Genomic DNA, 12531 nt, shown 5'->3' on the forward strand with positions numbered 1-12531 from the left:
CTTTTGCTCAAGTCTGGTGCTCTACCACTTGAGCCACAGAGCCACTTCCAGTTTTGGGGGGTTTTTGGTAGTTTGTTGGAGATAAAAGAGTCTCATGGACTTTCCTGCCCAGGTTAGTTTGAACTACAAACATCAGATCTCGGCCTCTCAGCATGACAGACGTGAGCCACCAGTGCCTGGCTAATGTACATTATTCTAGGCATCCAACTCACGCACGCTGTGGTACAATGTCTGATGTGAAACCAGCTCCATTCTGGTAGATGAAAGCATGTTAGCGAAAGAGACTTGAACCAAAAGAGCTCAGGGATGGCACCCAGGCCCTGAGTTCAAGCCCCAGGACCAGCCCAAAAGAAAAAAGAGACTCAGAAAGTAGGGTGGGAGAAAAATACATCAAATCCTCTCTGTTTTTCTGATCCAGAGCGTTTTTTAATACCCTGCACAGGACAGTCACAGAAGGAACCAAGGCGCTAGACGAACGTGTTAGGCGGGTTTGAGTTGATGGGCCATGCCAGCTTCTTGCCCTTGGCCTCCCGGTTGAAGGAGTCATAGATGGAGTCTTTGGTGCCGGCCTTGGCGAGGGGCGGGATCTCGGAGATGCCGACGTAGTTCCGCTTGGCCATGCGGGAGCTGGTGGTGATGGTGTAGGCGTTGCTGCGGTAGCACTTGGTGGCCGACATGCAGAAGGTCTCCTTCACGCCCCGCCTGAAGTTGGCATTGGAGATGGCATAGAGCGCGGGCTTGGAGGCCGAGGAGCTGAAGGCGATGCAGGCGACAGCCGTGAACACCAACGCGCTCTGCCGGGCCTCGTGCTCGCCGGGGTGCCATAGCTGCGCCACGTGGAAGGGCAGCCAGGAGAGCAGGAAGAGCAGGCTGAGCAGCAGGAACACCTGCACCGTCCTCACCTTGGTCCTGGGCACCACGTTCATGGTCCTGCGCACCGCGCGCCCGTGGCCGCCCAGCCTCCAGATGTGCCTAGCCACCCGGCGGTAGACCAGCACCAGCAACGCCGAGGGCGCGGCAAAGGCCGCCAGCACGTGCAGCACGGCGAAGGCCGTGCCCGGCCAGGACGCAGGGGGGAAGTGCGGGCAGTGGCCGTCCCCGGCCGGGCCGAAGAGGAAGAGCACGGGGCTGGCCAGCGCCGCGTCCAGCAGCCACGAGGCGGCGATCATCCTCTTGGCCTTCTCCCGGGACACCTTGAAGCTGAGCGGGTAGACGACGGTGTAGAAGCGGTCGACAGAGATGCACAGGAGCACGGAGGTCTGCACGCCGGGCGTCAGGTACTGCGTGAAGCGCACCAGGCGGCACGCAGCCCCGCCCAGCGCCCAGCGGCCCAGCGCGAACTGCAGCAGCACAAAGGGCGCGCCTGCCACGCTGGCCAGGAGGTCGGCGCACGCCAAGGACACCACAAAGTAGTTGGTGGTGGACTGCGCCCTCCGGCTCCTGTGGATAACCAAACAGACCAGGGAATTGCCGAGGACAGAAGACAACCACAGGGTCCCGAAGAAGACGCTGGCCGCGGCCACTTCCCCGGGGGTCCGCGCGTACCAGGGGCCTGTCCTGTTGCCGGGCCAGCCGGCGTCCTCATTTAGTCCCAGCGGGCCGGGGCTGGGTGAGGCCGTCTCCACCTCGCTGTGGTTGTGGACGGGCACCGGGAGCGTGGGGAAGAGGAACGGTGGCCGGCTCCTGTCCATCGTGAGCGCAGCCATGTTCTCCGCCTTCCGGTCAGTTCTACTGAGGAGAGAAGAGCGAGCCCCCGTTAAAACCCTGTCACATGGTCCCCCCCACCATGGACTGCTGTCCCATCAGGCCTGGGCTCCTCCCTCGGCAGTGTGGGTCCAGATGGTGCACTGGGGTTCAAACTCAGGCAGGGCCTGGGCGCTGTGCCAGGCCCAGACTCCACCACTTGAGCCACAAGCTCCACTTTTTGGCTTTTTTCTGGTTTATTGGCGATAAGGGTCTCACGGACTTTTCCTCCCCAGGCTGGCTTCAAACCTTAATCCTCAGACCCCAGCCTCCTGAGGAGTTAGGGTTACAGGCGTGAGCCACTGGCACTCAGCTTTGGTCCCTATTCCCCCCACCCCCAAGTTCTAGGGCTTGCACTCAGGGCCTGGGCGCTGTCCCTGAGCTATTTTACTCAAAGCTAGCGCTCTACTACTTGAGCCACAGGGCCACTTCTGGCTTTTTGGTGCTTCGTTGGAGTTAAGAATCTCACAGACTTCCCTGCCCCAGTCTGGCTTTGACTCACGATCCTCAGATCCCAGCCTCCTGAGTCGGGCTCAGGCCGGGTCTGAACTCAGACTGGCACACTGGTCGCACCGTCTGGATTTTCCTAGACTTAGCATGCAGACATGGGAATTCATAGTAATCCCACGGCCCGTGGCCCACGATGCATCTGCTGAGTGCCCACCAGAACATGGGGGGATCACAAAACACGCCGGCTCAGGGCCGCACACGGGTGTCGAGAGTGCAGGAGAGGCTCTGTCCCCCTTGAACGGGAGGGGACTGGACTTCACCATAGCTAGCAGCTGGGGCACCTTCTACACAGACGGGAGGAGCACGGACGCCTGTGTGCACTGTCCAGGAGGGGAACCACCTTGTACATTTAATCATTTTCTGTTAGAAAATACCATGGCACGGGGCTGGGCAAGTGGCTCAGCCATAGAGTGCTCGGTTTGCATGCATGAGGCCCTGGGTTCGACTCCTTGGCACCACATAAGCAGAAAAAGCCAGAAGTGGCGCTGTGGCTCAAGTGGTAGAGCCTTGAGCTGAAGAGCTGAAGGACAGTGGCCAGGCCCAGAGTTCAGGCCCCACGACCGACAACAACAACAAAATATCATGGCAGTGGATAATTTTCCTCAAACCCTTCCTGCACAGGCTTGAGCTGCCTCTCTATAAAAAGCTAGGAGCTCACACCTGTCATCCCAGCTATTCGAGAGGCTGAGATCTGAGGATCATGGTTCAAAGCCAGCCCAGGCAGGAAACTCTATGAGACTCTGATCTCCAATAAACTACTCAGGAATGCCAGAAATGGAGCTGTGGCTCAAAGTGATAGAGCGCTAGCCTTGAGCACAAAGGGACTCAGGGACAGTGGACAGGCCCTGAGTTCAAGCCCTAGGACCATACATACACACACACACACACACACACACACACACACACACATTAAAAATAAAACTTTTCTAACTTCACTGCAAGTGAAGGTGCTTCTTGGGCAAGGACTTCTGGATTCCTGGGTTTTAGGAACAGGGCACCCTGCCCCCTTTACTGATCTCTTCTCCTTCACACAAATTCTAAAATAGTAGAACAAGAGGCTGGATGGTGGGCCCGCAGGAGGCCTATCCCCAGCCTCTGCCATCATCACAGCAATGCTCTGAAAGTCAGGGCCTACTCCACACACATGCTTCCAAAAGACTGGAGTTTATGTTCCAGTCATTCTGTCTCTGAAATCCATGGTCTTGGTGGAAAGGAATGGAGGTGGGTACCAGTGCTCTCCACAGACTGCTGGACCAGGCAGCTTGGGCTCTGGTGTAGCACAGTGTGAGGTGTTTGTCTGTGGCAACAGCTGGGGGATGTGTCATTTGGGGGCCACCCTGGCCCCAGAATACAGGAAAAGGCCAGGGCACTTCCCCAGTTCACGCCATGTACATCAACAGCAGATGTGAGGGAAACCTGGGCTTGGCAGGCCCTCTAGTGCTACAACAGTGTCCACACACCCACAGTGGACTGGGGTGAACTTGGACTCGGGACGCCATCTAGTGCCAGAAACCAGCAGCGACTGCAGATTTGAAAGAGCAAGCCGCCTGCTTGAATTCCAGGCAAGGCCAGGGCAGCCTGGGGATGGAGCGGGAAGGAGAGGAAATCTTCCAAAGGGATGAAAAGAATGAAAAGAACTGGGATGGGAATGTAGCGCAGTAGTAGGGCATATGTGTGAAATGAACAAGGTCTCAGGTTCAACTCTCAGCGCTAACTACAGGGGGCTTGGGGGGTAGGGTCCCGGGTTCAGTCAAAATAAGGTCCCAGAAAATGCTGGACACCTGTGGCTCACACCTGTAATCCAGGCTACTCAGGAGGCTGAGAGCTGGAGGATTGTGGAAGCTAGATGAGGTAGAAAAGTACTCAAGACTACATTTCCATGGGGCTGGCAAGGTGGCTCAGTGGTAGAGCGCTTGCCTTGCATGCATGAGGCCCTGGGTTCAATTCCTCAGCACCACATAAGCAAGAAAAAAAAGCAGGAAGTGGCACTGTGGCTCAAGTGGTAGAGCACTAGCCTTGAGCTGAAGAGCTGAGGGACAGCGCCCAGGCCCAGAGTTCAGGCCCCACGACCAGGCCCCAAAATAAATAAATAAATTTAAAAAAAAAAAGGACTACATTTCCAGTTAACCAGCAAAAAGCTGGACTAGAGGCATAGCAAACAGGCCCTGAGTTAAACCCCAGTAGTGGTGAAAAGACCAGAGCGGAAATAAACAAAAATCAAGATTGAAAAGCAAATATAAAAGATCACCTAAAACACCTGGTTCTCTGGAAACAAACCTTATTTAGATGACAAAAAAAAAAAACAAAAGAAAGCATAAATAAACATGGTTGGAGATGGTGGGATTACAGCCAACCCTGCAGACACAACCCAGCCAGCTGGACAGAGACGGAGCCAGTGGTTCACGCCTGTCATCCCAGCTGCTCAGGAGACTGAGATCTGAGGATTGCAGTTCTAAGCCAGCCCTGGCTTAGAAAAGTCTGTAAAGGATCTTCTCTCCAGAAAACTACCACAACAAAGCCAAAAGCAGACCTCTGGCTCAAGTGGTAGAGCACCAGCCTGGAGCACCAAAGCTTGGGCACAGCGCCCAGGTCCTGAGTTCAAGCCCCCAGACTAGCACAAAAGTACAGGAGAGGAAGCCTGCTGGGAAAGTGTGCATGTTACACACCAGCTCTGGTGTACAGGCCACTAAGCAACATCACCTTGGGGTCCTGGACATCTTGGTGCTTACTGTCTTGGCCCACAAATGCCCCATGCCCACTGGTTGTGCAAATATGATCAACGGCACAGGAAAAGGAACTGAGAACGATGTGTGGCACCAAGCAGGTGCTCTATAAATATTTCCTTATCACCATGGGGCACTGGCAAACACAGGGAAACGGGGCCAGGTACGGGTGGCTCACGCCTGCAATCCTAGCTACTCCAGAGGCTGAAACCAGGAAGACCACCCACCCTGGTTTGAAGCCCCAAGACCTATCTCTGAGTAACTAGCAAATGCCAGGATGGGGGCATAAACCAAGTGGTACAACGCCTGCTGTGAGCAAGAAGGCTGAGTGTGTGAGGCCCTGAGTTCACACCAGTACACACATACAAACCCCCCAAAACTTTAATACTGTTTTGGCTTTGCTAGTAATAGTGCCCCGGAGCCTAAACTTGCCTTCAGCCAAGTGTACCACATTCACAGGCGAATCCTGAGGGCGCACCCCATGCCCCGCCACACCCCACGAGACTCCTGTCCCAGTGGGTCCTGTCATTTATCTCAGCAGGAACCAAAGGCTCCAGGCTGGAAAAGAGCGGGTTCAATGCTCCAAGGGTCGCAGTTACTCCACAAAGTACTGCGCAGTACTCAGCATTAGAGGAAGAGCAGCACTCAGTCAAGAATTTGCAACTTCAAGATTGCTGCCCCAGCTACTTCTGGAAGGCTCGCAGGAGAGTACCTGCATCCACACAGGACAACATTAAAAAAAATGAGCGTTTCTCCTTGCACCCCGAAAGCCCTAACTGGCAAGGAATGATGTGTCCCCTTACTTTGCAGTGTGATATTTATTATTATCATTATTATTATTGTTGTTATTATTTTAAAGCTGTGGATCTAGTCTGTTTGACAGCCTATGTCACGGGCATTGTTTTAAGATGTTTTTAATCCCTGTAAGAACAAAGTAGAGGGGATGGGAAGATGGCTCAGTTGTAGAGTGCTCGCCTCGCATGCATTAGGCCCTGGGTTCGATTCCTCAGCACCACATAAGCAGAAAAACTCAGAAGTGGCGCTGTGGCTCAAGTGGCAGAGCACTCACCTTGAGCTGAAGAGCTGAGGGACAGCACCCAGGCTCAGAGTTCAAGCCCCACGACCACCACCATCACCAACAAAAAAGACAACAAAACAGTGCATCCAGCCCAGCCTGTGACGAGGGTATGTCTGATAGCAGGGTGCTTCTAGATTCAATTAAAAAAAAAAAATCAGCCATGATGTAATCCAGGTGCTTTTTCCCTTTAGCCATCCTTCGGTCACCATGGCAACGTGGTGTCTTACTACCAAATATCTATACAGCCAGAGAGAGGTGGGGAGGGAGGGAGGGAGAATGAGCAATTACTTACTGGGTTATTTGGGGGTACGGAATGTGCCTGTGTGGATAATTCAAGATCAAACGTCAATTTCCCCGGGGGTCTGGATGAGCCGGGCGGGCTGATTTATTCCTCCAGTTGCTGCTGCTGGAGAGAAGTCACTGCCGACAAGCAGGCGGTCAAGAATGCCCACCCTGGGGTCCGAGTCCTTGGCTCCAAACTCCAGGTCTATTTGTAAGCTCTGAGACCTGAGCCACGTTCCTTAATGTTTCTGCGCCCTGGTTTTCTCCTTTTTAAACCGTGTGCTGTAGGAATGAAATGAGCTGGCTGCTGGTGGCTCATGTCTGCACTCCCAGCCACGCAGCAGGCTGAGATCTGAGGGTCATAGTTCAAAGCCAGACAGGGCAGGAAAGTCTGAGATACCTTTATCTCCAATGAACCCCCAAAAAGCTGGAAGTAGGGCTTGTGGCCCAAGTGGTAGAGTGCCAGCCTGGAGCAAAAAGAAGCTCTGGGACAGTGCCCAGGCCCTGAGTTCAAGGCCCATGACATACATACATACATACAGACATACAGACATACATACAGACAGACAGACAGACAGACACACACACACACACACACACACACACACACACACACACAGCCGAGTCCCTGGCAAATTTTAGCCTATCACTTTGGTCGCTTTCTTTAAGAACTTCCCTAGGGCCATCTTGGTGGCAATTCGGAGGGGCTGCGCCCCGGGTTCGGGAGCAGGGGGAAGAAGCAAGGCAGTGGCCCGGCTCCCTGGCTTCCCAGAGCCCTGGGAACTGGCCCAGAGCAGCCAAAACGCCCCCCCCCGCCCTCACCCCCCCTCGAGGGGCCACCGCACACGTGCTCCCCCCCCCCCCCCCCCCCGTCTCTTTCCAGGATTCAACGAGCACTTTCACAATTCCCCAATTCGGGTCCACCCATGCTCCTCCGTCACGCATGGCACAAAATCAGGGACTGATTGCCTACCCAAGATACCACTGAACCCCAAATTACCTAGCAGGGATGGGGTGTTGGGGTGGTCAGCTCTCAGTGTGACGTCTAGAGCTCTCTAGCACCTACCTCCTCCATCTGGACTCAGTTTCTCCTGGGGGGGGTCTTCGTGGTCAGGAGTCTGGAGAATCCCCAGGGGCACCGGGAGACGCTGGGCACGTGGGCATGGCTGTCCCCTGCCCTGCTCCCACCCTCCCCAGCTTGGCCCTGGGCTGCTGCGGGCAGGGAGATGATGCAGGCCAGGCCGGGCTCAGCTGCCTCCCGCCCACCCCCAAGCCCAGCTCCCCGCTCCCCCTCCTCCCTCCCTCTCTCCAAGCTGCTGGAATGTGTCACGTGGGAGCTGGGTCACGTGGTTCTGGGGGGAAAAATGTGGCCATCCTCTCCCTCCCGGTCCTCCCTCCCTTTTTTTTTTCCTTTCAGGAGCAGAGCTGCCGCCATCGCTGACCTGATTGGCTCCCACCATCCCATCTCGGCACCCGCCTCCACCCCTGGCTCATTGTCATCCGGTGATCTTTGTCCTCAGCACCCAGGGCTGCTTGGCACCGAAGGAAGGGGAGAAGCGGGGTCACCGGGGTGACCAGGGCATTCCTCACCGCCCCCCCCCCCAGAACCCCTTCCCCCAAGAGCCCGTACAGGCCCGGAAAGCCTTCAGCACCACGGACAGTAGTGCTCCCCTTCCAGTGCTCCTTAGAGCCAGCCTCTCAGTCCACGCGCAGGTAAATAAAGGCATTTACACCGGGTCCCCCCTCTTCCGCCCCCGAGATCTTGTGCTCACAGCTCAGATGCGCACCTTGGATGTGGGGTTCTGACTTCCCCTACTGTTCACTTCCCTTATAAACACGAATCGCCCCATATCTGACTGACTAAATATATATAAAAACCCAGTGATTCTTCATCCTGCAGCTCCGTCCTTCACTCATGCCCGCCCTCAGCCCACCCTCCGCCTGTGCTTAGTGGGGTAAACCCTCACATGACAGGGTTCCTGGGGTGCACAGCTCCCCTACCCCCCCCACCCTGCGTGGGCCTGCCTGCCTGACTCTCCCCACCCCGGCTGCTGACGTCTGGTTGCCATGGAGCTGGGGCTGGTTGAGGGGAGGACTCCTTTCAGAAGTGCTCACCAGGAAACAGTGCTGGCTAAAGATCCTGCTGGGGCCTCCATGCGCTCACCCAGAGCTCAACTTTCTCCCCAGGGCAGCGCCACCCATCCTCCACCGCCTCCTCCCTTAAAACTTTCTTTGTTTTTTTAGGGGGATGGATTTAGCTCAGTGGAAGCACTTGCCTGGCAAGTGCTGGTGAGACCCTGAGTTCGGTCCTTAGCTCTGCAAGACAAACAAACAGTCTATATTTAGGCCCAGTACGGTGGCTCACACCTGTCATCCCAGCTACTCAGGAGGCTGAGATCTGAGGATCTCGGTTCAAAGCCAGCCCCTGCAGGAAAGTCCATGAGACTCTGATCTCCAGTGAACCAGAAGTGGTGCTGTGGCTCAAGTGGTAAAATGCCAGCCTTGAGTGAAAGAGCTCAGGGATAGTGCCCAGGCCCTGAGTTCAAACCCTAGTACTGGCCAAAAAAAGAAAAAGAAAAAAGAAAAATGAAGTGTTTGGTAGAGCAAGACCACACCTCGTTTTTCTTTCCTCCTTCTTTCTCTTTCCTTCCTTCTGTCTTTCCTTCCTCCTTCCACTCTCTCACAGACAGACAGGTGGACATTCATGTCTCCAGCATCTGCAGGGTACACATTCTCTGCTTCAACCAACAGGAGTTCAAGGACACTTGAGGTGAATGTGTGCAAATCTTCTCATCATCATTCCCTGCGGATCGATTTGCATATCATTTGCATGGATTTCCATATCACTTGTACTCTAGAGATCGCAAGTCCACCTCCACCAACAGGCACAGTGTATATGCAAATGTTCCGCTATGTTCCACAAAGGCCCTGGGTGCCATGCACCTCCTCCTCCTCCTCCAGGGGTCTGGAGCAGGTTCCCTGGGAGACCTGGGGGACACCCTCCTCCCACAGCCTGCTCTTCCTCCTCCTCACAGCCTCCCCCCACAGCCTCCTCCTCCTCACACCCTCCCCCTCCTCCCCACACCCTCCCCCTCCTCACAGCCTCCTCCTCCTCACACCCTCCCCCTCCTCCCCACACCCTCTTCCTCCTCACAGCCTCCTCCTCCTCCCCACACCCTCCTCCTTCTCACAGCCTCCCCCTCCTCCCCACACCCTCCTCCTCACACCCTCCCCCTCCTCCCCACACCCTTCTCCTCCTCACACCCTCCCCCTCCTCCCCACACCCTTCTCCTCCTCACACCCTCCCCCTCCTCCCCACACCCTCCTCCTCCTCACACCCTCCTCCTCCTCACACCCTCCCCCTCCTCCCCACACCCTCCCCCTCCTCACAGCCTCCTCCTCCTTACACCCTCCCCCTCCTCCCCACACCCTCCTCCTCCTCACACCCTTCCCCTCCTCCCCACACCCTCCTCCTCCTCACAGCCTCCTCCTCTTCACAGCCTCCTCCTCCTTACACCCTCCCCCTCCTCCCCACACCCTCCTCCTCCTCCCCACACCCTCCTCCTCCTCACAGCCTCCTCCTCCTCACACCCTCCCCCTCCTCCCCACACCCTCCTCTTCCTCACAGCCTCCCCCTGCTCCCCACACCCTCCTCCTCCTCACAACCTCTTCCTCCTCCCTACACCCTCCTCCTCACACCCTCCTCCTCCTCCTCACACCCTCCTCCCCACACCCTCCTGCTCACAGCCTCCTCCTCCCCACACCTTCCTTCTCCTCCCCAAACCCCCTCCTCCTCCCCATACCCTCCTCCTCCTCACACCCTTCTCCTCCTCCTCACACCCTCCTCCTCCTCCCCACACCCTCCTCCTCCTCACACCTCCTGCTCCTCCCCACACTTTCTTCCTCTTCCTCCTCACACCCCCCTCCTCCTCCTCATACCTTTCTCTCAGTCAGCTTTGTTCTTACCCAGCTGGAACACACGCTTTGGGAAGGCCAGAGGCCGGATGGTCACTGCAGCTGCTCCCTGGGCTGGGAACAAACCTCAGCCCCTCCACTGGGAGCTCTGAGTCAGACATGGGACCAACAGCAGGGGAGGGGCCTGGAGGCTGAGATCTGAGGATGGAGGTTCAAGGTCAACTTATCTCCAGTGAACTCCAGAAAACCAGGAGTGGCTCAAAGTGGCAGAGCACCAGCCTTGTGCAAAAGAGCTGAGGGACGGCACCCAGGCCCCGAGTTCGAGCCCCCACAACCGTCAATATATGTATAATATATATCATACATACTATGTTATACATAATGTGTTATATATTATATATGTGTATAACATATAAAACATATTATGTGTATTATACATTATAGCATATAATGTATAATATACATTATATATGTATAATATATACGTTATACATATGTTTGTGTATGTATGTCTAATATATTATATATATGGAAGAAAACATTCTCCGAGACCATGGCGCTGGGTTACTGAATGCGCGGCGTCGCCCCGAAGGACATTTTCCCGAGCGCCCAATCTGGAACCTGGGCGAACCCTGCACAGTTTCAAAAATTCCCGCGCTTATCACCAGGCGCATGCGCACTGGCCCAGGGGCAAAAAAGGCTTACTAAACGCCCTGCGCATGCGCACCCGGAGGAAGACTGTCGCTGCTCGCGGAAGTCTCGGAGAGGTTTTGTGTGTTGGTGCCCCCCCCCCCCCCCGTCCTCTTCTTTTCTTTTTTGGTGGGTTTTTTTAGGAAATTCGTCTCCCAGCCCCGGCGCATTAGTGCCACGAGCACATTCGGCGGCGGCCGCGGGAACGTCCTTCTTCACCCGTAAAAGTGCGGAAGAAATGGTGAAGGGACGACAGAGCGAATGGTCGGTCACCTTTCGGACGCCAGGTTTTCTTTTCCTTTTTTTCCAGAAGCGAAACCCCAAAGGCTACGAACTTTTTTTTAACACGCTGCGCCTGCGCAGAACGAGCCGAGCGCGCGGGGGGGGGGGGGGGGGGGGCGCTGCAGCGCTTGCGCAGAACGGATGACATCGCGGGTGGACGGGTGTGCGCCTGCGCAGAGAGGGTTAACGGCGCTTTGGCTTCCTCCACGGCGCCTGTGCTGAGGCTTGTTTACCAGCGCGGCCCGGGGAGTCTGCGCCTGCGCCTTGGCGGCCTCCGCTGGGACCGACTCCACCGTGGGGCTTCCCCGCGCTATCCCCCGTCCTGGCTGGGACGGGTCCGATCCCCCCCCTCTCCCCGGACCGGGGAGAGCTGGGCCCGACGGTTGAAACAGAAACCTCAGGGAAAAAGAGGAAATGCAAATGCTTTTATTTTTCTGATCTTTTTGCTCTTTGGTCCTCCTGGGGATCGAACCCGGGTCGCTGCACGCGCTGGGCCAGAGCCGGTGGCCCAGCCCCGCCGCCTCCCAGCCCTGGCTTTCTTTTTCCTTTTTAAATGCCAATTTTGCAACAAAGAAAAAGCGGACCCCGAGGTGGGGGGGATTGGTTTTATTTTTAACATTAACGGCTCCCCGGTGTCCACGTTACCACGCGGGGTGCTCGCAGACAGCCCATTCACTCGCTTCGTTTTAGTGGTGGCTCCTGGCTACACAGCCCTCTTGCTTTTTCTACGTTGGTTTATTTCTGATTGTCATTCTACAGGTGATGTGCGGAGGGTGACGGTTAACGTAGATCAGGTAAAGAGTGCAGGGTTTTGTTCTTGTTTTGCCAGCCCCGGGCCTTGAACTCCGGGCCTCGGCCTGGTCCCTGAGCTCTTTTCGCTCAAGGCTGGTGCTCTACCACTTGAGCCACAGCGCCACTTCTGGTTTTGTAATAACCGGGTGGGGCCCGGCCTGCTGGAGGGGGCGGGGCATCAAGAGGCCATGCCGCCGAAAGGGGCGGGGTGTGCCGCCGAAAGGGCGGGGCATGTCCTGGAGGGGTGGAGCATTGACCCTCCCACGGTGAGCTGTCAGGAAGGGATTGGGCAGTGGGCAGCTTGGGGGAGGAGCATAACTGGCAGTTGGAAAACCGTTAGGAGAAAACCCTTAGGAAGTTAAGATGGAGTTAGCACCGAGGAAGGGGAGGAGTAGGAGTGAAGGACAGGGCAGTCCTCGGGAGGTCACCCCGGGCCTCCTCGAGAGGCCATTTGGGACCTTCCTCTAGAGAAGCCTGTGGAGAGGCGCCTCCAGAAGCAGAGCAGTGCAGGCCTGT

At 56.1% G+C, this 12531-nt stretch overlaps 1 protein-coding gene across 10 annotated transcripts; it reads right to left on the reverse strand.

The window, feature by feature from the left end:
* Positions 1–383: 383 nt before the first annotated feature.
* Positions 384–11291, reverse strand: LOC138805068 (probable G-protein coupled receptor 19). 10 transcript variants are annotated; one of them, XM_069989636.1, is made up of 3 exons: positions 11215–11260; positions 6347–6618; positions 384–1731 (listed from the first exon to the last, which is right to left on the reverse strand). In XM_069989636.1, exon 3 carries the CDS (start codon positions 1704–1706, stop codon positions 468–470), a length of 1239 nt encoding a protein of 412 aa, XP_069845737.1. In that variant the 5' UTR covers positions 1707–1731; positions 6347–6618; positions 11215–11260; the 3' UTR covers positions 384–467. The 10 variants fall into 10 exon arrangements, with proteins under 10 accessions (XP_069845737.1, XP_069845743.1, XP_069845735.1 ...); XM_069989642.1 differs by lacking the exons at positions 6347–6618; positions 11215–11260 and adding an exon at positions 7403–7559 and having other exon boundaries at positions 384–1440; positions 1546–1731; XM_069989634.1 differs by lacking the exon at positions 11215–11260 and adding an exon at positions 7403–7559 and having other exon boundaries at positions 384–1728.
* Between the last annotated feature and the right edge of the window lie 1240 nt (positions 11292–12531).

This window comes from Dipodomys merriami, unplaced genomic scaffold (genome assembly GCF_024711535.1).
Source record: "Dipodomys merriami isolate MVZ:Mamm:240054 unplaced genomic scaffold, mDipMer1.0.p SCAF_384, whole genome shotgun sequence".
Classification (NCBI taxonomy): domain Eukaryota; kingdom Metazoa; phylum Chordata; class Mammalia; order Rodentia; family Heteromyidae; genus Dipodomys; species Dipodomys merriami.